We start from the raw sequence: 26524 nt of genomic DNA, 5'->3' as shown, positions 1-26524 counted from the left end.
GAAAAAATCTCTTCCAACAAGCAGGAATTTTCTTTTGGCAAATAAATGGATTCTCATAACCAAGTTCTGTGGAATTGAACCTTTTATTTATTAGCAGCTCTTCCTGTTTCTGTTCATCTTTACTCAGTAAAGATAATGGATGCCCAATTCATCATCCTTGTCCTGATGAAGTCCATGTATTTGGAATTAGCAAGAGCCTTTGCTGTTCGTCCAGCTTTTTTTTATCCGGCTATTTTTAATTAGTTCTGCAGACTCGGAGACGGTTCTGTGTAAATACCTGGCAGGCTCCTGCCATTTCTAGCATTTTATAAGTCACGTCCGGGCCTGCTTCATATGGGACAGATCAGCTACAGCTGCATGTTCCTGTGCTCCATCTCTTCAGGTGATGGCTGCTGTTTTCCTCTGGATAAATCCACTGGGATCGCAATTTTTGTGACACCAGTGCCTTGTGCACACTTGGGGACATACCTCCCCCTTACTGCACCTACGTCCATTTAATTGTTGTTATCCCTTTGTGGGGTTTGAATCTTGATGTTTTCCCAGCGCTTTAGAGTGAGCAGGAATCTCTCCTGAGTTCCTCTTGCCAAGGAAAAGGCAACACTTGCTTGAGTATCACTCAGAGTTTAGAGTCCCTTTATATGGTGAGTCTTTCCTTCCAGTCAACACATTGTTAACCTGATCACCTGTGTCCATGCAAAATTCTGGTCTCTAACTCAATATATGCATATTTTTCCTTTTAGATCTAACTCCCCGTTTTATTTCTGAGCCCTCATCTACCGTCCAGAAGTCTGGTGAGCCCGTCCAGCTCCGCTGCTCTGCCGAGCCCTCGTCAGCTCACATTTCCTGGCTGTTCAATGGGGAGCCTCTGAAGAGCAGGGTGGGAGAGGTGGAGATGCAGGCAGGATCTTTGACAATCGTGTCCCTGAGCCCAGAAACGTGCGGGCGCTACCAGTGCGTGGCGAGCAGCGGCGTGGGCGCCGTGCTGAGCCGGCCGGCCGCCGTGTCCATGGCCAGTAAGTTCATCTGCATTCCTGTTCTTTGCTCCCTGCCAGTCCTCAGCTGGCTTGTATGGCTTGTCCTTTGACTTTTAGATCAAAATGTTCTGGGACAATATGATGGATTGTACACTTCTTGGCTTTTGTTTAAATTACATCATCTGAGACCTGTCAGGTGATGCAGCCCTGGAGCAGATTCCTCAGAAAGCTTGTGGATACCCATCCTTGGAGGCTTTTAAAGCCTCAGCTACACCAAACCATACCTGATGGATTTAGTGTTGGTGTCAGCCTCACTTTGAGTTGAAGGATCTCAAGGGTCTCCTTCAGCAAACACAAATGTTATTCAATGAAATAATAATTCATTTCCATGAATTGGCCTGAAAAGACAAGATTCCCAAATGCTTCCCTTCACAAAGGATGTTGAAGGAGCAGCTGAGCTGCTACACCATTGTAGAGGTGTAAGAGTTGAGGAGAAATCTGTGGGAATTGTTGCCTGGGAAATAAGTGGGAGCTGCAGATTTTCATTTTATTTGATCAAACCAGTATTGATGTTCTTCAGGTGGGGACGGTCTTCTCACCTCTTAGGGACAGCTTCCCTTCTCTCAGTTGCACTGGTTCTTCTGATCAGTCTTTGCCTTGATGCTCGATCTGTAAATTGTGTGACCTCCAGGGATTTGGAAGAGGAAGGGCAATGTCTTCCACAGGGAAAGGACAGTGCAGTGCTGAGAATGGGAGTACAATATTCCTGCCTGAGTGTGGTTTGTCTGCCTGGGATCTGTGGGCTGTCTGAATCAGGTCTTTGTCAAGCAGGGTTTGAGTGATTTCTCTGCAAGGGTACCTCATCTATGGAGCATGTCCAAAATCCCCTTGGGAGGAAAATCTCTTATAAGTGTTTTGGTAAAGTACTGACCCATGGCCAGTCCCTCTCAAGAGAGCTCCAAGGGTGGCCAACATAAGAAAACTTCACAGCCTCAAAGAAGTTTGAACATGGAGGGAGTAGAAGAGCAGCTTTCACACTTCCCTCCTGCCTTGGAGGTTTTGGCAGCACACAGGAAGGTGCTGGGAGCTCTCTGCCTGCCTCATTATCATCCCAGAAAGACAATTCCATGTTTTTATGGACAGGTTTCCTGCTGTCAGTGTGAATTGTCTTCTGTAGTGCCCGCAGAGTGTGTGAGGAGTCCTGCAGCCTTTCCAGTGTCTCTGCTGGCTTTTGTGGGAGCAGTTGAGGGGGATATAGAAATTATTTTTTCTCCTCACTGTTCCCAGGTAAAAGCTTTTTGCAGTAAGGAAGTGGTTAAGGAGGGTTTATGGTGTTAGGGGCTGCAGGATAGACCAGGGCTGTTGATGTGAATGTCCAAAAGCTGCAGCAGAGAAGATAATCAGCATGAAACCAACTGTATTGTGAACACAAACACTGAGCTTGCTGCCCTTCCCCTCTCCCACGCCGTGCCTGCTCTTACCCTGTTCCAATTCTCTCCAGGTTTAGGTGACTTTGATGCTTTGGGGACAGCTGTTGTTGAAGCAGAGGAGGGAGGCACAGCTCTCATCAGGTGCAAGGTGCCAGAAAGTCACCCCAAAGCACAGGTTCGCTTCCAAGTGCGGGGGAAGTGGCTGGAACAATCAACAGGTGAGGTGTTTTGTGCAATATAAGTATAACAAAAGTTTGCCTGGAGTTTTTGATTTGAATCTAAAGGAAAAAACTCTGGAAACTTGCAAAACTTCCTGTGCAAATTACTTTATCTAAACCTACCCTTATAAATGAGTCTCCTTTGCATGGGGATTTCTGTTTGATTCTGTATTTAGAATAAATAGCTATAGCTGACAAATTAATTTTAAAAATTACAAAAAAGAAAGACATCTTTTGAAGCAAAACTAAATTTAATCCTCTTTTCACCTTCCCCTCTTGTTCAGACAACTACCTAATTCTTCCATCTGGAAACCTGCAAATTTTGAATGTATCTTCAGAAGACAAAGGATCCTACAGGTGTGCAGCATACAACCCAGTTACTCATGACCTCAGAGTAGAACTCACTTCACGGAAGCTCAGAGTCACACGTGAGTATTCAGTTCAGCTTTCCAGAATTAATACAGCTCCAACAGGATAAATAACATCCCTCTTTTAGCAAGGGCCTATCAGTACCTCCAACACCGTGGTATGCAAAATCTCTCCTGCATTTTTTGCACATTCAGTTCTTATTTTCCCTCACTGTGGAGGAGCACCATGACTGCTTTTCAAATCCCAGGCAGTCACCTTTGGAAAGGGAATACTGCTCATACTTCTGTCCCCAAATCTCTTTTGGAGCAGAACTTCTGGGAGACAGTGTTACAATCTTGTGCTCAGTCCCAAGTGCAGTGTTTGAAAGACATGGAGGAGGACAGAGAATGGGGTGGGATTTAAAAACTTGGTTGGTTTCTCCTGCAAGGAAAAGCTGAGAGAATTGGGATAGTTCAGCCTGTAAAATAGAAGGTTTAGGGGTGACATAATTATGACCTTCCTAATTGTGACCTGAAGGGAGCCTACAAGAAAAATGGAGAAAGAGGGCCTGGAGTGACAGAACAGGGGGAATGGCACTGATGGAGAGTAGGTTTAGATTAGATATTGGACCCTGTGAGGGTGACAAGGCCCTGTGAGTCTCTCTGCCAAGAGAAGCTGTGGCTGTCCCATCCCTGGAAGTGTTCAAGGCCAGGATGGACAGGGCTTGGAACAACCCAGTCTAGTGGAAGGTGTCCAGAAGCCCAAGCCATTCTGTGATTCTGTTCCACAATTCATCTCCTTTCCTGCAGGCCCTTCTTCAGGTGGCTCCCACATCCTTCACCCGCTGGCTGCCCAGAGCCTGGCAGTGCCCCAGCACAGCGCCCTGACCCTGGAGTGTGTGGTCAGCGGGGCAGCTCCAGCCCCCATCCGCTGGCTGAAGGACGGCCGGGACGCGCTGAGGACGGGCAGGTGGAGGCTGCTGCACTCCCACCTGGTCACCGACAGGCTGGAGCCATCCGATGCTGGGAATTACTCCTGCCTGGTGGGAGGCGACTCCGGAGCAGTGAAATATGTTAACTATTCGCTTACTGTGCTTGGTAAGAATTAAAGATATTTTCACATCCAGGCAACAAACATACCCTTCGTATACCTGCTAGTTTTGGCATCTGCTTCCAAACAGCCTTGCATTCTTGCTCAGCCTTAAGCATATTAAAACAAAGAATACAGATCTCTTTATAATGACTGTATCCCATCATTTCTCCCAAGTTAAAATCCGTAATTATTTATCTCTTCAAGCCATTTGCAGTCTGAAATAATGAAATAGTGAAGGATAACAAACTCCAAGGAAAGAACTGATCCATTTATTTTCCTACAGAGTGCCAGTGTCAGTAATGTGCCAGGGACCAGATTTGCTTCTTTTGAGGTTCTATGTGAACAAAAACTGGTGAGAGAAGGTGATATGTTTGGATGAGAACATCAACAAAAGCAAAAGAAACATAATAATATATTTGGCCTCTTTTGTTTGGCTGCTAGTTATTCCTCACCTCCCCTTTCCATTGTAGCAGATTTTCCTAGTATTTGAGTTTTTCTGCATTTGTGACAGATTTTGTTTGGGTTTTAAAATGTGTGTGTTTGAGTTACTCAGAAAACAGGGTGTTGACGCACAACACACCTCTTCTTGGGAGATGTCACTAATTAATTGTTTTGAAAATAGAAGTCTTTTATTTACAAGATTACTGCAAACATGTGGCTGTTGAAATAAAAGGGAGAACCCATTCAAATAAGCCCATGTGTGGGAAAACCAGCTTCGGGCTGTGCAGCCTGCGGTACTTGTTCAGCCTTTGGATGTGATAAGCCTGTGTAATGTTTCACAGCAGTTTTTTCAGGACTTAGCCCAGGTCATTTATGCAGAGTCGTTTCCCTTTGCAGAGCCTGCCTCACTCTCCAGAGGGCTGCAGGACCAGACGGTGGCTGCGGGGGCGAGCGTCCATTTGTGGTGCGAGGCCGGGGGCAGCCCCGCTCCCGCCCTCACCTGGCTCCACAACGCGGCTCCTCTCCGGCCCTCCCCACGGCATCTCCTCACAGGAAACCACCTGAGCATCTGCGGGGTCACCCTGGGCGATGCTGGCTTGTACCAGTGTGTGGGAAACAATGGGATTGGGTTTGTGCAGTCCACGGGGAGACTCCGTGTCCAGCCAGGTAGGAGCACTTGCAACCCTTGAGAACTCACATTAAGGATTTATACTTTAAGCTTTGTGGTATTTTTTCCCCCTAGATTATGTATTAATTTGTTTCTGACCACTAATCTTACAAAGAAGGTGCTTTCAGCTGGACTTTAAGAGATGCAGGGATTTCTGGGGTAGTGTGGCTACTTGATACTTAAAACCTGGATTATCAGCTGCAATCAAATCAGCTTATGATTGGACTTGATGGGATTTATTCTTAAATGGAATCAGGATCCTGTTGTGCTGGGTGAGCTGGTACTCTTAGTAGTATTGGCTGCTGAGTAGTTAAGCCTGTTCCATAATCAAGTTTACACAACAATCATCAGGTCTGGGGCTAATGCACGCTTCCCCTCTATCAGATTGGCAGGATCAGGTTCCAGCAGTGTTTTTGATCCCTTTTGTCTCTAAGATACCTTCTAATACCCAGAGAAGTTCATTTCTGCTGGCACAAGGATGCTGGCAAGACTGTTGCTGTCCCCATTCTCTCCCTGTCGTGCATAGCTGAAGCTTTGAACCTTCTCTGGACCAGTAATGGTTGGTGTGAGCTGTTCAGAGCCTGGCTGAGCAGAGATTTCGTGGCCTCTGTGTGTGTGGAGTGGACTAAGCCAGTCTTGCCTGCGCTGTGTTCCTCACTGACAGTCAAGTCTTCGTCATTTAGAGAATTTAAAGCACAGTTTGAGTGTAGGTTTTTATCAGCCTTCTCTAAGGTGGAGTCTGTGCTGATCTCTTCAGTTTGGAAGGGAAGTCTAGAGAAGAAATAGTGGTTAAAATGGTTAGAAAGAGCCACATGTGATGTTTGAAATTGTATTGACGTGTTCTGGCATTAAGTGTCATATCCCTTAGCTGAATTCATGCTTTGGTTGTGTTTCCCCCCAGGCAAAGACTCCGTCCCCATCATCATCTCCTCCCCAGCCAACACCACCGTGGTGGCCGGTGGTGATGTGACCCTGTCCTGCAACGCCACGGGCCTGCCCGCTCCTGTGATCCGCTGGTACGACAGCAGAGGCCTCGAGATCAGCCAGGGGCTCCCCCCTGGAGCACAGAGCCCTCCCCCAGCAGGGCCAGAGCCCCGGTGCCCCTCGGCGCCCCGGGCGGGCTGGGGCTCCCTGCGCCTGCGGAACGTCAGCGCCGAGCGCGCCGGGCGGCTCCGCTGCGAGGCCAGCAACGAGCACGGCTCTGCCCTGGCCACTGCCTTCCTCACTGTCGGTGAGTTACAGCCCCTGCCTTCCTCACTCTCGGTGAGTTACTGCCCCTGCCTTCCTCACTCTCCGTTAGTTACTGCCCCTGCCTTCCTCACTCTCCGTTAGTTACTGCCCCTGCCTTCCTCACTCTCCGTTAGTTACTGCCCCTGCCTTCCTCACTCTCGGTGAGTTACTGCCCCTGCCTTCCTCACTCTTGGTGAGTTACTGCCCCTGCCTTCCTCACTGTCGGTGAGTTACTGCCCCTGCCTTCCTCACTGTCGGTGAGTTACTGCCCCTGCCTTCCTCACTGTCGGTGAGTTACTGCCCCTGCCTTCCTCACTCTTGGTGAGTTACTGCCCCTGCCTTCCTCACTGTAGGTGAGTTACTGCCCCTGCCCCTGCCTTCCTCACTGTCGGTGAGTTACTGCCCCTGCCTTCCTCAGTGTCGGTGAGTTACTGCCCCTGCCCCTGCCTTCCTCAGTGTCGGTGAGTTACTGCCCCTGCCTTCCTCACTCTCGGTGAGTTACTGCCCCTGCCTTCCTCACTCTCGGTGAGTTACTGCCCCTGCCTTCCTCACTGTCGTTAGTTACAGCCCCTGCCTTCCTCACTCTCAGTGAGTTACTGCCCCTGCCTTCCCTCTTGGCTCCCTGATTTGGGTGAGAAACGCCTCAGGATAAGAAATGCCTCAGGATAACAAATTCGTGGCAGGCGGGTGGGGTGGAGTCTCAGGGGAAGGAAGCAGAGATGTCTTAGTTGTCTTCATGGAGCAGTTCCTCCATCCCACCTCAGGCAAAGGAGGAATGCTGTGTGCATTGCATGGGCTTAGCATCTTCTGTGTGAAAAAAACTATCTGAGGGTGTGTCAGACTAAGCCCTTTTCTGACTGAGAGATGGGGCAGCTGAGGGGATGAAAAGCCTTTCCTGCCTTAAAGCCAATCATCTAAAATTACCCCTCGTAGGTCCTAATACAATACATCTTTCATAGTTCTATTTCTCTGTTTCTATATCTCTGTTTCTCCAAAGTATCTAGTCTTTTCTACAAAACCATCCTTTAAAACTTGTTTCTATTTCCATTTCTCTCTCAGCATATCTGTCCCATTCCATAGCATTTTTAAGTCAACATTTCTTGTCTCAGTGTTTACATACAGATACATACTATGTCAGCCTTCTGTCAGGTTTTGAGAATTTTCTACAAGTCCATTTCCCGCAAGGGTGGTATTTTTTATTTATTTTTTTAAATTGCTACTAGGAAAAGACAGTACTTACATTAAAGCAAAATGGGAAAGAGCCTTTCCTCACATTGGAATATTATGTGACATTAATAACAGGTTTGAACTCTCCCAAGTTCCCTTCACAAGAACTCAGATTCAGATTTTTAGTTACATGAAGTTACTTAAGTTTCTCAGCTCTTTCAGCACCTTGCCTCAGTTAATTCAGTTGAATGCCAGGGAGATTTCAGGTTAGTGGGATTTAATATGTGGCCCTGTATTTAAAGTTCTTTGGTTAGAGTTTAAAACTCCTGTAAATAACATAAAAAGATGCTTAAATGTTCACTTAGGGGAAAAAAAGAAAGAAGAAACCTCAAGAAAGTGATCCCATCATGTAGTTTTATAAATCAGTTATTTTTGGACCTTGCTGAGTGGAAAAATGAAACTAAATATCATCCCAGAATTCAGCCTGTGTTAAAGAGAAAAATCCCAGTGCTTTGCCTCAGAATTTTATGGCAGTGAGTTCCATTTTAATGCTTTGTTTATTAACTTTTATCGGTTTCTAATACGTTGTACTGGCTGCTGATTATGGTGCAGAGGGTGGTTAAGGCATTTGGTTTTGATATAAAAGTCTCTGAGGACTTTCTGGGAGCTGTTAGGGGTTTAGAGCAGCTCCTAGCCATGCCAAAGACATGCTCAGACACTCAGCTGTTTAATGAAGAATTCCTGCCAGGTAACGCTTCCGAAGCACCTGAATGACTTCAGCTGGGATTCCATTGCTTCAGCAGAAGGATCAGCTTAAACACCTCTCAGCTTCAATACCTGGTCCTGTAATTTGCCTTGTCCCAGCACACAGTAAGAGAGCCCATTTGGCTGAAAAATATATCTTTTTTTTTTTAATTCTGCTGGATCTGTTCCAGGCTGTGATTCATTGCATGGTCTAACAGTGGGCAGGACAACTTCAGCTGCCATCATAGTGAGAAACCACCAAAATGTAAAATGATGCCTCAGGATCCTGTACCCACGGCCCTCCCTTTTTTTGGGTCTTTTTTAGACAGTTGCAGGAGCTTCCCAGAGCTACTGAACACAAGGTTAAATCTCCAAAATAACTTCATCTAATGGAAATGAAGGAGAAAAATACACTGCAGGCAGTTTGAGTAGCAGGAGAGGGAGTGAAAAACAGAAGGAGCATTTAGTATACACAGGTGGGTGTTTCAGGGATAAACAGGCTGAATTGCTCCTACAGAAACCTTAGAGAAGCTCTGAGAAGTCCTAATGTGATTTGAAACACGTGCCAGGTGTGAGTGACCTCAGTGATGTGCTGTGTTCAGGTTTTCAGAGGGCTTCCCCAGCCTGTGCTGGGGTGTTTGGAGAGCTTGGAAAGAGGGAGGATCCTCTGGCTGTGAAAGGAGCAGGGAGGAAGTGCCTGGGAATGTGACCTGTTTGCACAGCAGAGATAAAACCCAGAGCTGCTGGCTGTGCCCTGGTCAGGAGGGAGCAGGAGAACAAGCAAAGGTGCTGTGAAACACAGGAGATGGGGAAAGGTTTCTGCAGGAGGAGAGGCTGGAAAAGTGAGAGCTCTTCCCCTTCAAAATGAGGCTGAAGGGGAGAAACAAGAGTGGGCAGTCCACTATTGGGTATTATGGAATGTGTGAGTTGGAGCCAGGCTGAGAGAGTTGGGATGGTTCATCCCAAGAGAAGGATCTGGGGAGATTCTAGACCCCCTTCCCATGCCTAAGAGAGCTGGAGAGGGTTTTTGTACAAGGGCCTGCAGTGACAGAAGGAGGGGGAATGGCTTCACACTGCCAGAGGGCAGGGTTAGATGGGATATCGGGAAGAAATTCCTCCCTGTGAGGGTGGTGAGGCCACAGAGCAGCTGTGGCTGCCCCATCCCTGGGAGTGTCCAAGGCCAGGTTGGACAGGGCTTGGAGCAGCTTGAGATAGTGGAAGGTGTCCCTGGCCATGGCAGGGGACCTCAAAGGCCTTTAAGGTCCCTTCCAATCCAAATCATTCTAAGATTCTATGAATACAGTTCTTTTAATGCCCAAATTTGGGTCATTCAGTCCTTCTCCACTTGCTGGTAGGATCAGGATTTTGGGTGCATGCAGCCTTTGGCCTGACTCAGCTCAGTGCTGCTGGTGTTTCCAGTGGGATTGGGAAGCTGAGGAAGAAAAATCTCCATGGCTAAAGAGGAAGGGATGGCACTGAGAGCAACAGCCAAAAAAAGTTGCATAATGACACAGCAGCAGAGAGAAGGCTGATGTGCTGGGTTATATGGGTAGTAATTATACCAGAAAGTTTGCAGAAAGAGCTTTGATGTGAATTACTCAATGGGAATTGTTACCCGGGGCTTGTTTTCCAAAGCAAAAATACAACAAACCCAGCAGTTGTTGACGACTCCCCTCCTGCAGCAATAAACGCAGTGCTGGCTGTGGGTCTGCTGTCACCAGCTGAAACCACAACTCATCCTCCACTCCAAGAGTCCATTCCCCAGTGCCAGCAGGCACCAAACCATGCCCACCCACATCCTCAGGGTCCACCACAGCGCTGAGGGCCTTCCACCTCCTCCCATTTGTTTCCAATATCACGCCCTTCCCGCTGCTCCACTGACAGCGGAGATACCCTTTCACTCGGGGATTGTTCTGGGAGTGTCTGGCATTTTAGGACCATCTGGGCTTTGGGGACATCCTCCCCACGTTGTTGCCTTCTTCCTGTCTCTGAATTTTGTGGCATTGCTAAATAAATGAGAAGAAACAAACAAGGAATGCTTGCCGAGAGCATGTCTTCAATTTGAAAAGAGAACTTTCCTTCCCAGCTTTTTAAAAAGTGGCCAAAAATAGCAGCCACACTTGCTGCTGGTATTTTAATGGAGGTTTGAAGGAATCTGAGTCAGCCAGGCTAACACTGCCTAGGCTTTACATTACCAAGGAATTTGTTTGTTTTGTAAACCAAGTTCCCTTCATTCCCTTCCCCTTCCAGACCCCGGCACGTAACATAAACCTACACAAATCTGAAAGGACAGACAGGGCTCCGAACATCTGGCTGTCCCACTGCTGCCGTGTGCAGCCTTGAGGAGCTGTGCTGCTTCCCAAACCTTCTTGCTTTAAGTACTGATGTTTTCTTGTCCTGGATAATCTCACATGTCCAACCTGCCACCATTTTCCTGCCTGGAATTCTGACGATCCCTGCATCAGCCAAACAGGGCTTTTTTTTTGTCTTGTGGCCTCTTTTAGAGTACTGATACTATATAGATTTCTTTTTCATACCAGCAAAAGTAAATAGGACGGAGGAGGCTGGCGAAGGATTTCTTGAAAAGCGTTGGTATTAAATTGCATATAGATCTTCCTGTAAACTGAGTTTATTCTCAGCATAAATTTTCAAATGAAGTAGTTGAGTTGTACAGCTTTCAAAGCTTCTCTAAATTACAGCTAAAACCTCAGAAGCTGGGGTAGGAGAATGTCCTCTTGTGTGCATGCCAGTGCAGGCCATGAAAAGTTCCTTGTACAACGACATACAAATTACTCGGTTTGTCTCACAAATTTAGCTATATACTTATTTATTTCTTTTAGCATGCATTGCCATGACTTAATTTAGGGGAGATACGGTCAAACTGTGCCTGTAGACGTTGAGTTTCAGGTTTTCTCTCTTTGCTACTGTGAAAAAAAACACCAAACCAAACAAAACAAACCGAACCCCACTGCTGTGCCCTGAAAAAACACCCAGGCCGCAGCTTGGCACTAGGCTCAGACCTGTGTGGGCACCTCTGGACCTGGCGTTTTGCAGCAGGGCTTGTTTGGAAATGTCACTCTGAAATGATTTAGCGTCCCCTCGGCGCGGGGCGAACGTACGTCATGGTGGGGATGTAACCAGACCCTCCCTTTGCAGTTCCTTCAGCAGCTGGCACGAGAGCAGGAGAAACAGCTCCTCTGGAGCTTGCCCAGAGCGACGAGAGCGGCGGCGATTTTGGTGCAGAAATGGCATTTTCAAGCTCGCCTCCGACGAAATCTCCTGTGGACGCGGCCGCGATGGAGAAGGCGTCGAGCGCCGCGGCGCCGCCCGAGGCTCCCATCATCCTGAGCCCCCCACAGACGCCCAAGCCCGACTCCTACAGCCTGGTGTGGCGGCCAGGCCGCGCTGGGGGCCTGCCCATCAACGCCTACTTTGTCAAATACCGCAAGGTACCGTGCCCAGCCCTGCCCAGCCCCGTGCAGGATGCACCGCAGTGCTGTGGGTTTCATAAGGAACAGCGGGGCTGGTGGGTTGTGGTGGCTGATGGCTCAACCTGGACACTGCAACCTTCCCAGAGAGAGCTCCTGCAGGAGACAGCTTCTAGGGGTCTCAGGCAGTCCTTCAGCCACTGGGTAACCTTCAGCAAGGGGCAGGCAGCTCAGCTCTTAGCAGGGATTTCACCTCTTAGCAGGGATTGCACCTCTTAGCCGGGATTTCAGCTCTGAGTGATTTCACCTCTTCGCGCTGATTTCACCTCTTAGCAGGGATTTCACCTCTTAGCTCTGATTTCACCTCTTAGCACTGATTTCACCTCTTAGCGCTGATTTCACCTCTTAGCAGGGATTTCAGCTCTTAGCGCTGATTTCACCTCTTAGCAGTGATTTCAGCTCTTAGCAGTGATTTCACCTCTTAGCAGTGATTTCAGCTCTCAGCAGTCATTTCAGCTCTTTGCAGAGATTTCAGCTCTGCCTTGCAAGGTGTCCCCAGGCCAATACAGGGATAAAGAGACAGGAGCTCCGTGTAGCAGTTCCACAGAGTTCCTTTATTCCAGCAACCCTGTGAAGGAAGCCAGGGGTGACAGCTCCCTCCTGAACAGGGCAGAAGCCGGGGATTTTATGGGGAAAAGTGGGGTGGTACAAAAGGGGAAAAACCAATGAGTTATAAAGAATCTACATGGGATCCAAAGTGTGCTGGGAACTTGCCATGACCGAGGAGGGTTCCTCAGTGCAGGAGGGTTGAGATGATCTTGTCACAGCCCACTCAAGGGACGTCTCTCCAAGGGAGAAGTTTGGTATGCTTATCTGTCTCCACATTGCTGTGAACCAGGACATGGGCTCAGGCCAGGCAGAACACAGTGTCTGAAGCACAATGTCACACACACAGCTGAAGCACAGTATTCCTGTGCTCACACAGCTTGTATGAGGGATGGCTGACATTGTCACCAATACACTGCTCTGTCTAGTTTTAAAAGTGAGATTTATCCAAGCTTTTCTGTTCTTTACAGTGTCGTTATGGAGAATGGGGCTCCAGGACGTGTTGTGTGCAGAATCAGTGTGGTTAAAAATGCATTTAAATGTGAGCCAGCTTGAATCTGTGTGTGAGAGCAGAAGGGAAGCTGAGTTTTACCTTAGTGCATCACTGAGTTTGCTGCTCTGGGTCCCAAAAGGACTTAATTAAACTGAAGTTATCAAATATGAAAGTGAACTGAAATTTGCAGGGCAGTACCTACTGTGGCATTAAAAATGGTGTGACAGCACCAAGCTCTTTTCCTTAATATCACATGGTGGGATTCCTGGAGTCTCTTGTGCAGAGCCAGGAGTTGGACTCTGTGATCCTTGTGGGCCACTTTGAACTCAGGAGGTTCTGTGATTCTAAAATCAGAACCAAGCAATGCCTGTGTCTGTTCTTCCAAGCAAACCAGTTTTCTGCATGGCAAAGCTGTTGGATTTATTTTTCATAAGCTTTTTAATCCTCTACATCCTGATCTTGTCTTAGCCTGGAGGGAATGCTTAGAGTTTTGACCTGTTGGTTCCTGAAAACCAAGTGCCAGAGTTTGTTGGTGATAATTTCTCATCAAAGGCGGTTGGTTCACATAAGCCCTGGAAGCTCTGAATGCTTTTTTGACCTTTTTGACGCTCTCCCTTCTCTCACACCAATCCTTTCCACATTAAATGTGCTCACTCATGCATTTCTCGGCACTGAATTTATCCTGTTTTTAGGGTGGTGCTCTCTTTATGTCATTAAATTATTTTATTGATTTCCCTCTTTTAATAGAGGAAAAAAAATTGGGGGAATAAAAGCCCTGGAGTGGCTGCTGTAGAAGAAAATAGTTGAACAAAGACCTCTGGCATAACCTTTGATAATCCACGGCGTTTAGATCTGCCTCCAATGTTTTATTAAAGTCTTATATTGTTTAGTAGTTTATTTTTGATGGAATCTTTGTCTTTTCCTTTGGGATTTGGGGTAATGTTTTCCTGCAAAGGTCAAGCATTAAGAGACTACCCAGAAAGTCTTTCTTTTCTTTAACGGAGCTGATTTTTCACTGCTAAGTTAAAAAGTGTTTCTGCTTTAAAAAAAAAAGAAACATGCATTGGTAAACCCAAATCTTTGATATCCCTGCTGACTTTTTTGCCACCCTTAAAGAAGACATACGTTTTGTTGCCCATTTTAGCCAGTAAATATTTTTAAATGCTGAAGTTTAGGGGAAGCTGGGCAAGTACAGGGGGTATTGGGTCCAGCCCTTTAGTAGCAATCAACTGAAGGCTGACTGAAGGCTTGGAAAGTAGTTTTACCCACAAGTGAAAATGAAAAAAAAACAGTCAAAAACCAACTCTGTGTATGTGCGTGGAGAGGGGAAATAAGTTTATCCAAGGAGTGTTATGGTGCTTATTCCAAGAGGAGAAAATGGGTGCAAAGCTGCTGATTTGTAGTAGGAGCACTTGGAGACAAACCATAGGTGAATGTAGGACAGCAGTTTTGACAAGGGGCAGAGGTGCTTTGGGGTGCAGTTTGGGGTGTGAGCAGTGCCCAGTTCTGAGCGTGCCATGCTGACAGTTTCTCCTGTGTGCAGCTGGAGACAAACCATAGGTAAATGCAGGAAAGCAGTTTTGGTGAGGAGCAGAGGTGCTTTGGAGCATGATGCAGGGTGTGAGCAGTGCCCAATTCTGAGCACGCCATGCTGTGACAGTTTCTCCCTAGTGAGCAGCTGGAGACAAAGTGTAGGTAAATGCAGGAAAGCAGTTTTGGTGAGGGGCAGAGGTGCTTTGGGGTGTGATTCGGGGTGCGAGCAGTGTCCAGTTCCAAGCATGCTGTGACAGTTTCTCCTGTGTGCAGCTGGAGACAAACCATAGGTGAATGCAGGAAAGCAGTTTTGGTGAGGAGCAGAGGTGCTTTGGGGTGTGATTCAGGGTGTGAGCGGTGCCCAGTTCTGTACTCACCGTGCTGACAGTTTCCCTTGTTCCCCTGTGTGCAGCTGGAGACAAACCATAGGTGAATGCAGCAAAGCAGTTTTGGTGAGGAGCAGAGGTGCTTTGGGGTGCCATGTGGGGTGTGAGCAGTGCCCAGTTCTGTGCACACCATGCTGACAGTTTCCCTTGTTCCCCTGTGTGCAGCTGGAGACAAACCATAGGTGAATGCAGGAAAGCAGTTTTGGTGAGGAGCAGAGGTGCTTTGGGGTGCCATGTGGGGTGTGAGCAGTGCCCAGTTCTGTACTCACCGTGCTGACAGTTTCCCTTGTTCCCTCGCGTGCAGCTGGAGGACGGTGTGAGCGCGGCGGGCGGCTGGCACACGGTGCGGGTGCCCGGCAGCGAGCACGAGCTGCGCCTCACCGAGCTGGAGCCCTCCAGCCTGTACGAGGTGCTGATGGTGGCCAGGAGCGCCGCGGGCGAGGGCCAGCCGGCCATGCTGACGTTCCGCACCAGCAAGGGTAGGTGCAGCACAATGTGCCCTGTGTCCTGGCCTTCCAGAGACATTTGTTTAATGACATCAGTCCTTTAATGGCATCTGCTAAGCCACATGTGAAATATTCTGCAATTTATTTGCTAAAGAACAGCCTCTAATAGCTGAAATTGCTGGAGGGCAAACTTCCTTGAGTGTGAGGCTGTTGGTAAGTAGAGGTTATTAAAAGCTCGATAATATTATTTTTGGGGTGATTGTTAAGATTTGTGCTGTGAGGTTTCTCTTGCTTTAAGGAGCAAAGTCAGGAGTAGTCTGTCGTTGTTGAGATTTTTAATCACAGAAGAAACTCTGCACCACTGAATTTTCATGTGTCAACAAAGCTGTTCCTGGTTTGCTTTGCAGACACCTCAGTGACAGTCTCTGCTGACCACAAGCCAGCTGTTCTGATAGTTGTGTGCAGACAGCAACAAGCACAACATTCCTAATCAGAGCGTTTTTTTCTTCCAAGCTTGGACGCTGCTGCCTGTGCTCTTTAGCACACAAACAAGTAGATATTTTTTGTACTACTGTCCAAGAATGGCTTTTAAGTGACAGAGGGTAGGGTTAGATGGGATACTTGGAATAAATCCTTCCCTGGGAGGGTGGTGAGGCCCTGGCACAGAGCAGCTGTGGCTGCCCCCTCCCTGGAAGTGTCCAAAGCCAGGCTGGATGGGGCTTGGAGCACCCTGGGATAGTGGAAGGTGTCCCTGCCCAGGGGAGGGGGTGTTGACCAAGGGGAGCTTAAAGGTTCCTTCTGACTCAAACCATTCTGGAATTCTATGGTGGACAGGATAGCTTAAAATTTTTAAAAGAATTTCATGTCTTCATGAAATTTGTGAAACATACTTAGATCCTTTGCCCAACCATCCTTCTCATCATTCTATCAATGAACAGATACAAAACTGATGGCCCTCAACCTCTGAAAATCTCTCCCCTGCTAAAAAAAGTCTACAACTCCCTAATTGTGATCTACCCACCCCCCAGAACATCTCTACCTGATGAAACTTTGGGTCTCTCCCAGGAACCTGCCCAACAACTCCAATCCTGGCTGGCCTACTCACCCTGCACAGCCCAGCAGACACAGCCCCAGCCTGCACCACCCTTGGCCAGACACACAGAAACGTTCAGTGTGGCTGACTGGTCCCTCACCTGCTCCAAAGGGAGCCTCCTTCTTCACCTGCATCTGTCAGCAAGCTAGAGAGGATTCTATGGCTCCTACTTACACAAAGAAACCTCTAACACAGGAGTCCTCCTGCTCCCCCTTCATGGACTGTGTGCTAATGAGGTCAAACACCATTTTGAGAGGCCACAGTCATCCATCCCCAGCCTCCTCTCAGCCATCCCCTCCCCTGCACAGACCCTCAGAGGATGAGTCTGAGGAGGATTCTCTGCAGAACACCCCACACTTACCTGATTTTTTTTGTGCTACACCTCCTCCCTTTATCATCACAGGTGCACATTCCTCCACCCCACCTTCCTCCACGTGTCAGGTTCAAACAGCCCCCGGGGCATTGCACCAAACTGTGGCAGAATCCCGTTCCACCCATTCTTTTCTGTAAAAGACATCCTGGTGTTCATACTCACATTCCTCCTCCTGCAAACCCTCCCAGCTTACTGGGGGGCTCAGAAAGCTTCACACCAGCAAAGCCACTTGTCACAGCCCATCATATTAAACCCAGATGGTGCTTCCTCTTCACTGTCCTGTGATAAATCCCTGGCAAAGTCAGGGCAGTCAGTACTGCCACCCTACCCTGCTCCTCACTATCCTGCCACAGGCCAAAAGCCCTCTCAGCCTGGTGTACTGGCTCCAGCTGCTTCCACAGCATTTTTATTCATCCTCTAGACATGGATTTCAGTGAGTAATTTTCTCCATCTGGTGATGTTGTGATGAATGGGCTTGGCAGCACAGGCAGGAGCTGGCAGCATCACCAGTAAGTGGATGTCAGTACTGCAGATGGACAGTCACCCACCCACAGCCTGGGTGGGAAATCTCTCTCTGATTGCTCTCCTGACTGTCCAGCCTGGGGTTTGAAGCCAGGGCAGCACGGTAGCAAGTAAGCATTGACAAAGAGCATTTCCTTATGCAGGCCCTACACTGATGTACTGTCTGTCAAATCTTCTTAGAAAGAACATCATCCTCGAAGAACACACAGGCTCCATCTCCACCTGCAGGAATCCCCAAGCATCCCATTGTTCATGAAGGCACAAATAATAACTTTGGTGTCATCCTTCCAGACCTGTCTCGCCACAGTGGAGGTAGGAGTGTGGATGGTTTGTGATTTGGGCACTAAAAGTTGTGTTGCAAGGAGCTGTGTCTGAGTTAACCTGTGTTTATTACTGCTCCAGGTGCTTGTATTGCCTTCTCTGTTTCCTGTTTATTCTGTTACATAGGATATTTCCTAGGATGCTGCTGCCTGCATGTGTGGCTCTCAAAAAAAACGAGAATTTTTGCTTACAAGACACGTTCTCACTGCTCATTTTTAAACCTGTGGTATCTTTTTGCTAAATACTCTGGTTTTCTCTTTCCTTCCACTGAGAAAGAGCCAAAGGAAGAGGAAGTGGGAAATGGCTGTGTCAGAGCTTTAAGTTCTCAGAGTGTGTGATATCTGTTCTGAATGTTTTCCTGTGGCTTCCCAGGGACAGGCTTATTTCTGATGGGGAGGAGATATAAGCACTTCCCAGTAGATGTGATGTTTGGCCTGGTTTCCAGTGAAAAGAGCACGTTTATAGTCCTTTTTCTCATCCCCTGTTCTCCCAGCCTTTGAACTCCTTGGCCTGGTTCAGGCAGATTTACTCAGGGGCTGAGATCTCAAAGGTATCTAAAATTTGGGGTAAAGCCAAAGGTGAGTGGAGAGGTTTAATAACACTGGCAAGGAGCTGAGCTTGTGGCAGCACTGAATGTCAGAGGAGCCACACAAGGGCCTTACTGGTGCCTGGCTGCAAATGCTCAGCTGCTTCATGCCCCAGAGCTGCCAGCCTGCTGCTCCTTGCTCCACTCCTCAGCACCAGCTCCATGTTCATGGATCCAGGCTGGTTTAGTAAAGCCTCACAGCTCTTAAAACCAGATTTACTAACACCCCTCTTTCCTTTCTCTCTGTCCCACTGCTGCCTGTAACCACAGTGAGTTCCGTAAGTACATCCTGCTGCATGCTTTGTTCTCTCTTCCTTCTCGTTTCTCCAGCACTCCTTAATGCAGATGGGTTGAAGTCCCATTGGGTCTGGCGGGATTTTGGGGACTTGAAAATAAGAACCACCATGTTTTTCTTGTTCACTTAGTGTGTGTGTCTGTTTTCATGTAGAAATGGTTGGGAGTAGTGCAGTACCATATAATTTTTTAATATTATATTGGTAAGATAATAAATTCCTCTTGAATTGTCTGCTTATCATCCATCCTCTTCAGCAGTGGTGATTTCAGGAGGATTTGAGATTCTCCATGTTAATATGTGAAATCCAACACAATCATCAGCAAACGAGCTTAATGTTATTAGTGAAAACTGAGTTTCAGCTGACTCTGACCCTCTTGTACCCGAATTTCCCCGTTCAGTTCCAGAAGCTCCTGACCGACCCACGATATCCACGGCCTCGGAATCGTCCGTCTACGTCACGTGGATCCCCCGTGCCAACGGGGGCTCCCCCATCACTGCCTTCAAGGTGGAGTACAAACGTCTGGGGCGCAACAGCGACTGGCTCGTCGCAGCTGGCAACATCTCTCCCTCCAAGCTGTCTGTGGAAGTTAGGAACTTGGAGCCAGGTAGCAGAAATGATCTTTCATTACTGCGGCTCTTCGGGTTTTCTCGTTTTAACTTCTGCTTGGATTACCCCGTTTCTGCTCGATTAGGTTTGGGTTTTGTGTATGGCCTAGGAGCTCATTACATGAATTCAAGTTGATTTCTGGCTTTCCAAGTGGAAAAAAACCCCACCATAATTTAATACTTGTTCATATGGAGAGGAGGGTTGTGTATCACTGCTATTTTTAACTTAATTGTCCTTCTAGTGAACACTCAGAACGTGGAGAAAAATGCAATAATGGAAAAATGTCTGTCCTGACTTCTTCCAGTGTCTAGCCCTGAAAAACTCAGGCAAAAAAACACAAGAGAAGAGGGAGTGGATAGTGATAGGGATCCTTTGAAGCATCTTCTCAGTGCCCTCAGTTTAGGGATTTTCTGGCCTGATGGAGGTATCTCCAATAGCCCTGAAAACTCAGGCAAAAAACACAAGAGAAGAGGGAGTGGATGGTGATAGGGATTCTTTAAAGCATCTTCTCAGTGCCCACCAGTTTAGGGATTTCCTGGGCTGATGGAGGTATCTCCAATAGCCTTTGGACATTACTTGAGTGACTTCCAGAAGCTGTTTATATCTCCACACCAGCCTGTGGCAAGGGCTCCTCTCCTTTTCTAACTACATACCGTGCAAAAAGTACTTCCTAATCTGTTTAGTCTCCCCTTGAATCCTCTTTCCAGCACTTGTTTTGCTACAAGGGCTTCTTTCTTTCCCCTCTTTCCCTTAAAAGGAGAAATGTACCGGTTCCGCGTGATCGCGGTGAACACGTACGGGGAGAGCCCGCGCAGCGCGGCGTCGCGCCCGTACCAGGTGGCCGGCTTCAGCGGGCGCTTCTCCAGCCGGCCCATCGCCGGCCCGCACATCGCCTACACCGAGGCCATCAGCGACACCCAGATCATGCTCAAGTGGACGGTGCGTGCAGCTCTGCCTCTCCTCGCTGTAGGAATGAGAGGGGGTAGCACGGTGGGGACGGACGGAGACGGAGATCTCTGAAGCCAGGTCGTGGAACTTGGGGTTTATTGAAGAGGGCCTGGGTGCTGCAGGGGCCTTTTGGGATTTGGGGTTTATGGCAAAGGGCCTGGGTGCAGGGCCCTGCTGGGAGCTGCCAGCCACAGCTCAGAGCAGGGCTGAGAGAAGAGAGGGGGAGAGAGGGTGAGAGAGTAAAAGGGTAAGAGAGCAAGAGCGTAAGAGCAAAGAAGGGTACGCTCTTATGTACGAAGGGTACAAGAGAGGGAGGTTCCCATTACAATACCATAAATCTTCTTCTGTGTTGAATATTCTAATTCTCACCAACCAATCTCATACAAGATACAAATCCTACAGCATTTACATACAGCCTATAAGAATCATTACATCACCATCCTGTGTTACATTTTAAACCTTAAAAACTCCTCTTGGGCCCCTTCTGCCAAGCTGTAGGGTCTGCTCTGACCCTTGGAGCTGTCTGCAAGCAGAGGGTGTTGTTTCATCAAAATGATATTACCTTCAGCTGGCCACACCATTGTTTTCCAGTTGTTCAGTAACTGAGGTATCTCAAAGCTTGTTTTCATTTCAATCTCACTTATAGTTTCTATATTCTCAAAATCTTTTGCCAAACATATTTATAAGGCTTTCCTGTTTCATCTTCCCCAACACTTATCACAGTTTGTACTTCAAAGTCAAGGATTAATGTTGTTTGTGGAGTGGTTTTCCTCCGCACAAGACCTGGAGATGATCGTGTTCCTAGGATGGGGCTGAGGCACTTCATGTCTGTATGGTAGAACTGGGGCACTTAATGGGACTTGTGCCTCTCGAGCCCTTTGGCCAAATTTCCAGACACTTTTTCCCGCTCAGAGGCAGCCCTGTCAGTTGTCTGTTGCCTTTTGCACCATCTCCCAGCTTCCCTCTACCCCACTCCCCTTCCAGCTCCCCAGGGACCCTCACACCCCTCCTCGGGTTACGCCAGATGTGCCCAACTGGCAGCTCCAGTGAGAGGCTGCAGCCGCCCCAGTCCACCTGCTCTGGCACAGACATCTCAGAGGCACCAGTGGGCTTAACTCTGTCCCAAGCCCTCTTCATGCCATGAGTTGTGAGTGAGTTGGCTCCGTTTCCTGCAATTCCTGCTGCTTTTGTCAATCCAGGCTGGGGTGGCTGGGAGAGTGTTTCAAACTCGCCGTCTTCCCTCACATCCAGTGGAGGTTTCATGTTAGAGAAACATTTTCCTTTCCCCTGTTACCTCGTCTATTGTAAACAAGTACTTTAAAGTCCTTATTGAAACCCACAGAAATTCTTTGCTCTTGTTTTGAAATCTAACCCCCTGGTATACTTTGGAGGATTTAATGTGTAGAGTTCCCAGTGTTAGTTTGCTCTGCTAGCTCAGCCTTAAGAGATGTTAAGGATAATAAACTTAAAATAACCTCTGGTTCCTCAGGAGGCTGCATAACTTAAAGATTCTTGAGCTGATTTTTAGAGTGACCTTAACTCTTTCTGAAGAGTTTTATGGTTTTAACTTTTCCATTTCCATTAATCATGCAGATTTTCAGGCTGTGTATGATCAAACTCTAACTGAGGGTTTGGGAAGGGATATGGGAGGAAAGAGTTGGCCCAAACTCAGTCTCTTGTACCCATCCTACTCTCTGTCTACTCAGGGGAGCTCAGTCACTTTTACTTACACAACCTTATTAAAAATACTCCTATTTGCAGAGCGTGAGCTACTCGGTGGCGACAGCACAGCAGGACTCAGTTAAAACTTTTCTCCTCTCATGCAGTCTTAAAATTCTTTTGCAGTACATCACATCGAGCAACAACAACACGCCCATCCAGGGATTTTACATCTATTACCGGCCCACGGACAGTGACAACGACAGCGACTACAAGCGCGACATCGTGGACGGTACGGTGCCTGCCTGGAGAAGGGGAGGGACACCCTGTAGCCATGTTGGCTGTGTTTATATGAAATCTAAACTGCTTTTCCCAAGCAGTCTTTATAATATATCTCACAGGAGGAGCTATCTCAGCTCCCTAACGTCGGGGTTTGCCCACACGTGAGCTGGTTTCTTCCTTCTGAAGCCTCTTTGACGTGGAAGCTTGAGGGCTAAATGCTGGGTTTAAGTTTGGCTTGTTACACAGCTGCAAAGCCTTAATGAAGGTCTGTTTTAACTGGTGTAGCTTCAAGTTGTATAGAGAGAAAGCAGTGTAAATGAGGTTTAACCCAGGATAAAAACATCTGGGTTACAGACTGTACTAACAACTAGCTGGCTTTCAAAATTATTTACCCCAGCGTGGACTTTCTAAGCTGGTAGTATCTTGTGTGTAATTGCCCTTCTCTCCTCTTACCTCGCCTAATCACTTCTCCTGCTATAAGGAAGTTGCTTTTAGCCTCAAGTGCTGTAGCACTCTGCAAATGCAGCTATGTTTGTGCTTCATTTTGCCTTTTAATCAAGTTATTTTTTTCCCCTGTGCATATTAGATCATCATTTTCCTGGAAGAAGTTATTAGATAATGTCTATATTAGTCCAGAAGTGGAAAACCCTTTTAAAAATATTTTATTTAATGTCCTTATTGCTCGGCCTGAGCAAATGCAGTGATCTCATTCTGGCCCAATGACGTTAATTATTTTTTTCCCCCTCATTTATTCAGTTACAAGAGGAATGGACCTTTATTTTGAAAATTTTCCCCTGCCAGACAATACTGCACATAGTACTTTGATGCATGACATAAGCTTTTGCACACTATAAAGCTATTAAAGGTCCAGAGTTTGAGCTCAGAGGCTTTAAAGAACCTTATGCAGGCTTCACCTTCATCTGCAAATGTATTTTAGCCTTTGCTAGACAGAACTTGTGTGTTTATAAATCTTATACACTGAGCAGTTAGTTGTTTAAGTGGGCTCCACTGTGCTGTGAAATTAGCTTGTTTCGGGTTTTTTTTTCCGAGCGTGTGTGTATTGAACTCTTTGTGGCAGTCTGAAACCATTAGCAGCTGCTCCGCTCTGCCAGAGCCTGCAACAGAAATCACTCGGTGGAAAGATTTAAACTTCAGCTTCTCTTTACTGTGCTCCCCTAAATTAGCTTTTCAGGAGGAAAAAAAAAAAAAAAGAGAGAGAACTATTTTCAATTAAGTTGTGATTGGAAGCACTTGATGTGAAATATGTAGAGGAACATGTGACTTAAGGTATTTTTGCCATAAATCACTTGCTTTTTCTCCCGCTCTGTTACCTTTGAATTAATCTGCTTTATGACAGGGAATTTTATCTTGAAATGACTGCATGAGTTGTGGAAAAAGTGTTGTGATGCCTGTGCTAGCTAAGTGCTTGCCGCAGGCTTTCCTCACCGCTTCCTGTTAAGTCTTGTCTTTCGAGACATTCAAAACTCTGCAGAAACCTTTTTTTTTTCCCTTATAAATGCCGCTGCAGGCAAAATCAGATTTTATTTGAAGGAAAAAACAAGCAGAAAAGCTCTGATGGCTCCTCGGTATCTCTCAGCCGCTGTAGGCAAAAGCAAAAAAAAAATCACCCCTGTCCTGCATCGATGGTCTGAATTTCTCTGTTTCTGGTCTGCATTTCTCTGTTTCTGGTCTGAATTTCTCTGTTTCGGGTCTGAATTTCTCTGTTTCGAGGATCCTGGAGATTGAATTTTAAATGTAAATGCAGTCTGATGTCAGTTGTTTAAATGTTTTCCCCTGCTAATGGTGCACGAAGAGGACAGTTAAAGTGCCTGTACTGATTCCAGTTCCACTAATGGTTTGAAGCGGAAACCTAAAACCTGGTGTAGTAATTACCGAAAGGAATGCTTGGGGGTGGGGGCGCCGGGAAAAGCGAGGCTGAAATCTTGGGAAAAAACGTGCGATTTAGGCAAAGGCAGCTCCAGCCTCAGTGTGTCCACGGGGATGTGGACACGGACCGTGCTGGGCAGCCCCTGGTGCAGAGGGGCCCTGCTGGGGGTCCCGGACCTGGGCTGGGGTCCCGGAGGAGCTTGAGCAGCATCACGGTGACAGCCGAGCACGCCCGAGCCCTTTTATTAATGCTTAAATCAGTAGGTGGTAGACAGTTCCTTAGAAACAGTGGAAACAGTTCAAGGTGGTATTTTCCAAGAGGGATTAAGAGCACTCAAACAGTTAATTAAACTCCCCCTCCAAAAAAAAAAAAAAAAAAAAGGTCGCTGTTTAGTAAAATTTGTCACAAGCCCGTGAAAGTAAAAACTGGGAGTGATTTATCCTGAAGTGCTCAGTGCTTCAGGAGGGTGTCTAAATGAAAAGCTGGCCGGGGGCCAGAGATGACAAAACCATCCTATTAGAGAAGATTGCTTGGCTGGGGCTGGGGCTTGGGCTCTGCAGGGGCAGTGGCACCAGGACAGCCTTGCTGCGTTCCCAGGATGGTTCATAAAATGCACCCTCAATTATTTGGGGTTTCAACCAAACCGAGCAACTCAGATGTGTCTTTTCCATGTTACACCCATGGCTGCAGTGGTACCTTGCACCTCTAGAAAGTCTGTTCACAGCCAAGTTCTTCCTTGTCCCAAGCTCTGTCTGCCAGTTTTGCTTGTTATTTGCCCAGTGTACTGTAAAGAATCAGCATAATCCACCCTGAACCCATCCCTCTGACAGTTCCATGTTTAGGGTGCACAGGGCTGCTGTTGAACTTAAATGCACATGTGTGGACATTTGGATGTCTGGGTTTTGAGTTTAGTGAGTTATGGCTTTTGTAGAGAATGACTTTCTTTGAAAGAAAATACTGAAAAACCCTCACATTAATTCATCAAAAGGTCCTTCTAATAATCAATTTCACAAGATAACACACGTCTTAGAGAGTCATGGAATGATTTGGGTTGAAAGGGACCTTCAGGATTATCTAGTTCCAGCCCTCTGTCATGAGCAGGGATGCCACTTGTGGACCATGGTTTCAGTTAAATCCATAAACTACTACTGAAGATTTTTGTGCTAACAAGACAAGCTGCAGTGCCCTTGCATTTGGTAGAAAAGGTCCCTGCAATGCACTCTACCATAATTCTGGCTCCTATGGGTAAACGAATTGCAATTTACTTTTTGTCCCCTCCACAGGTACAAAGCAGTGGCACCTGATCAATCACCTGCAGCCTGAAACTTCTTATGACATTAAGATGCAGTGCTACAACGAGGGAGGGGAGAGCGAGTACAGCAACGTGATGATCTGCGAGACCAAAGGTGAGGCTGTGGGGCCGGGCTGGGCTGGCCTTTGGGACGGGAAGGATCCACTGGGGGGATTTCTGTGCAGCACAAAAGTCAGCTGCGAGGATGACCATAATTTTCTGGAATGTTTCGGAGGATTGTTTTGTCTTCCGAAGCTGGGATTGTTTTGAACATATGGAAAGTGATCCTTTGCACTCCTGAGGCTCTGAGCAGAGCTCTGCAGCTTTGCCTGCCCTCAGAGATAGCGCTGCTGCCTCTGCTCTGCTGATGGCCTCTCCTTAGGAGACAACCATGCGCCTCAAGATGACAGAATTGATTTGTACATCTGTTTTATGTCTTCAGGGCTCTGTGACACGTTGTATAAGTGCAGACCACAGCAATTGATGGCTGTGTTGGCTGCCTCCATCCCTAATCCTGCATGCCTCTGGCACAAAGTTTGTACTGTTCTCGGGAAGTGTCAGATATGGCAGTCACATTTATTTTGCGAAGAATTCCTGTCTCCTTTAATCTCTAAAACCAAGTAAGGCTGTAAAGGGAAAATGCAGACAGTAAACTTCAAATGCAGTGCTATGAAAAAAATGTTTGAGAAAAAAAAAAAGAAAAAAGCCCTCTGGGAGCGGAAGCATCAAAATTCAGTGAAGTGAGTAGTGAAACCTTTGAAGGAAGGAGTAGGAGCTGCAGGGCTTCGAGGCTGTGCACACAGTTGGTCTCCCTCCTGCAAGGAATATAATATTCTTCTCTAATTTTAAAATGGGCAAGATGTAATCTGTCATTCACACTGCCTCTTCCTTAAAATTTATCTCCCCGAGGCTTGTAAGGGTGATCCAGCTTATCCAGCATACCTGCATGGAGGTGCTTGTCTCTCTCTGACCAGCTTCACTCCTAAGCCAGGCACCTCTTTTAGGGTTTTAATGTCAAATGAAATCAATCTGAACTGTGGTGTACTGGAAACTAATGTAAATGCAGTTCCTGGGTTAAACCAGCATCTAATTTTCAGTGATTTTCTGTTCATCTCTTGGTTGATCTTCAGCTGTGTGGTTTGGAAAGGGGGTTAGCAGGGTTCACATCAGATAAGGGGAGGTCATCTGGCAGAGCCTGGGCGAGAGAAATGAGTGTTGTGGTTTCTCCTGACCTCAGAAGTGGAAAGATTTGTGCTCTTTCAAGTTGAGAGTTAGAGCAGTTGCAGCCACGGGTACCTCGAGCGGCTCGTTAAAGTTCCAGTGACCTCAAGGAGCGGGTGAGCAGGGGATAATCACCATTTTCCAAGGCAAACAGTTATTACCCAATAGGAGCTGGCATTCTTGCAGGATTTAGCGTTGACTTGGAAGCTTTCTTTGCGAGGCATCGGGACTCAGA

General features: G+C 47.2%; 1 protein-coding gene across 6 annotated transcripts in view; it reads left to right on the top strand.

Annotated features, from left to right (window-relative positions):
• CDON (cell adhesion associated, oncogene regulated) overlaps nucleotides 1-26524 on the top strand; it is a 60483-nt gene that overhangs the window by 21795 nt on the left and 12164 nt on the right. For all 6 annotated transcript variants that reach the window (XM_063178322.1, XM_063178326.1, XM_063178325.1 and 3 more), the window contains 13 exons: nucleotides 741-1013; nucleotides 2476-2622; nucleotides 2907-3050; nucleotides 3780-4067; nucleotides 4900-5169; nucleotides 6072-6401; nucleotides 11468-11760; nucleotides 15062-15236; nucleotides 17372-17503; nucleotides 18792-18998; nucleotides 19758-19939; nucleotides 21794-21899; nucleotides 25061-25183. In XM_063178322.1, coding sequence (XP_063034392.1) covers nucleotides 741-1013; nucleotides 2476-2622; nucleotides 2907-3050; nucleotides 3780-4067; nucleotides 4900-5169; nucleotides 6072-6401; nucleotides 11468-11760; nucleotides 15062-15236; nucleotides 17372-17503; nucleotides 18792-18998; nucleotides 19758-19939; nucleotides 21794-21899; nucleotides 25061-25183 — 2670 coding nt within the window. The remainder of the gene's footprint in view (nucleotides 1-740; nucleotides 1014-2475; nucleotides 2623-2906; nucleotides 3051-3779; nucleotides 4068-4899; nucleotides 5170-6071; nucleotides 6402-11467; nucleotides 11761-15061; nucleotides 15237-17371; nucleotides 17504-18791; nucleotides 18999-19757; nucleotides 19940-21793; nucleotides 21900-25060; nucleotides 25184-26524) is intronic.

Source organism: Melospiza melodia, chromosome 29, assembly GCF_035770615.1.
Source record: "Melospiza melodia melodia isolate bMelMel2 chromosome 29, bMelMel2.pri, whole genome shotgun sequence".
Taxonomy (NCBI): Eukaryota; Metazoa; Chordata; class Aves; order Passeriformes; family Passerellidae; genus Melospiza; species Melospiza melodia.
This window is presented reverse-complemented; position numbering and strand designations above follow the sequence as displayed.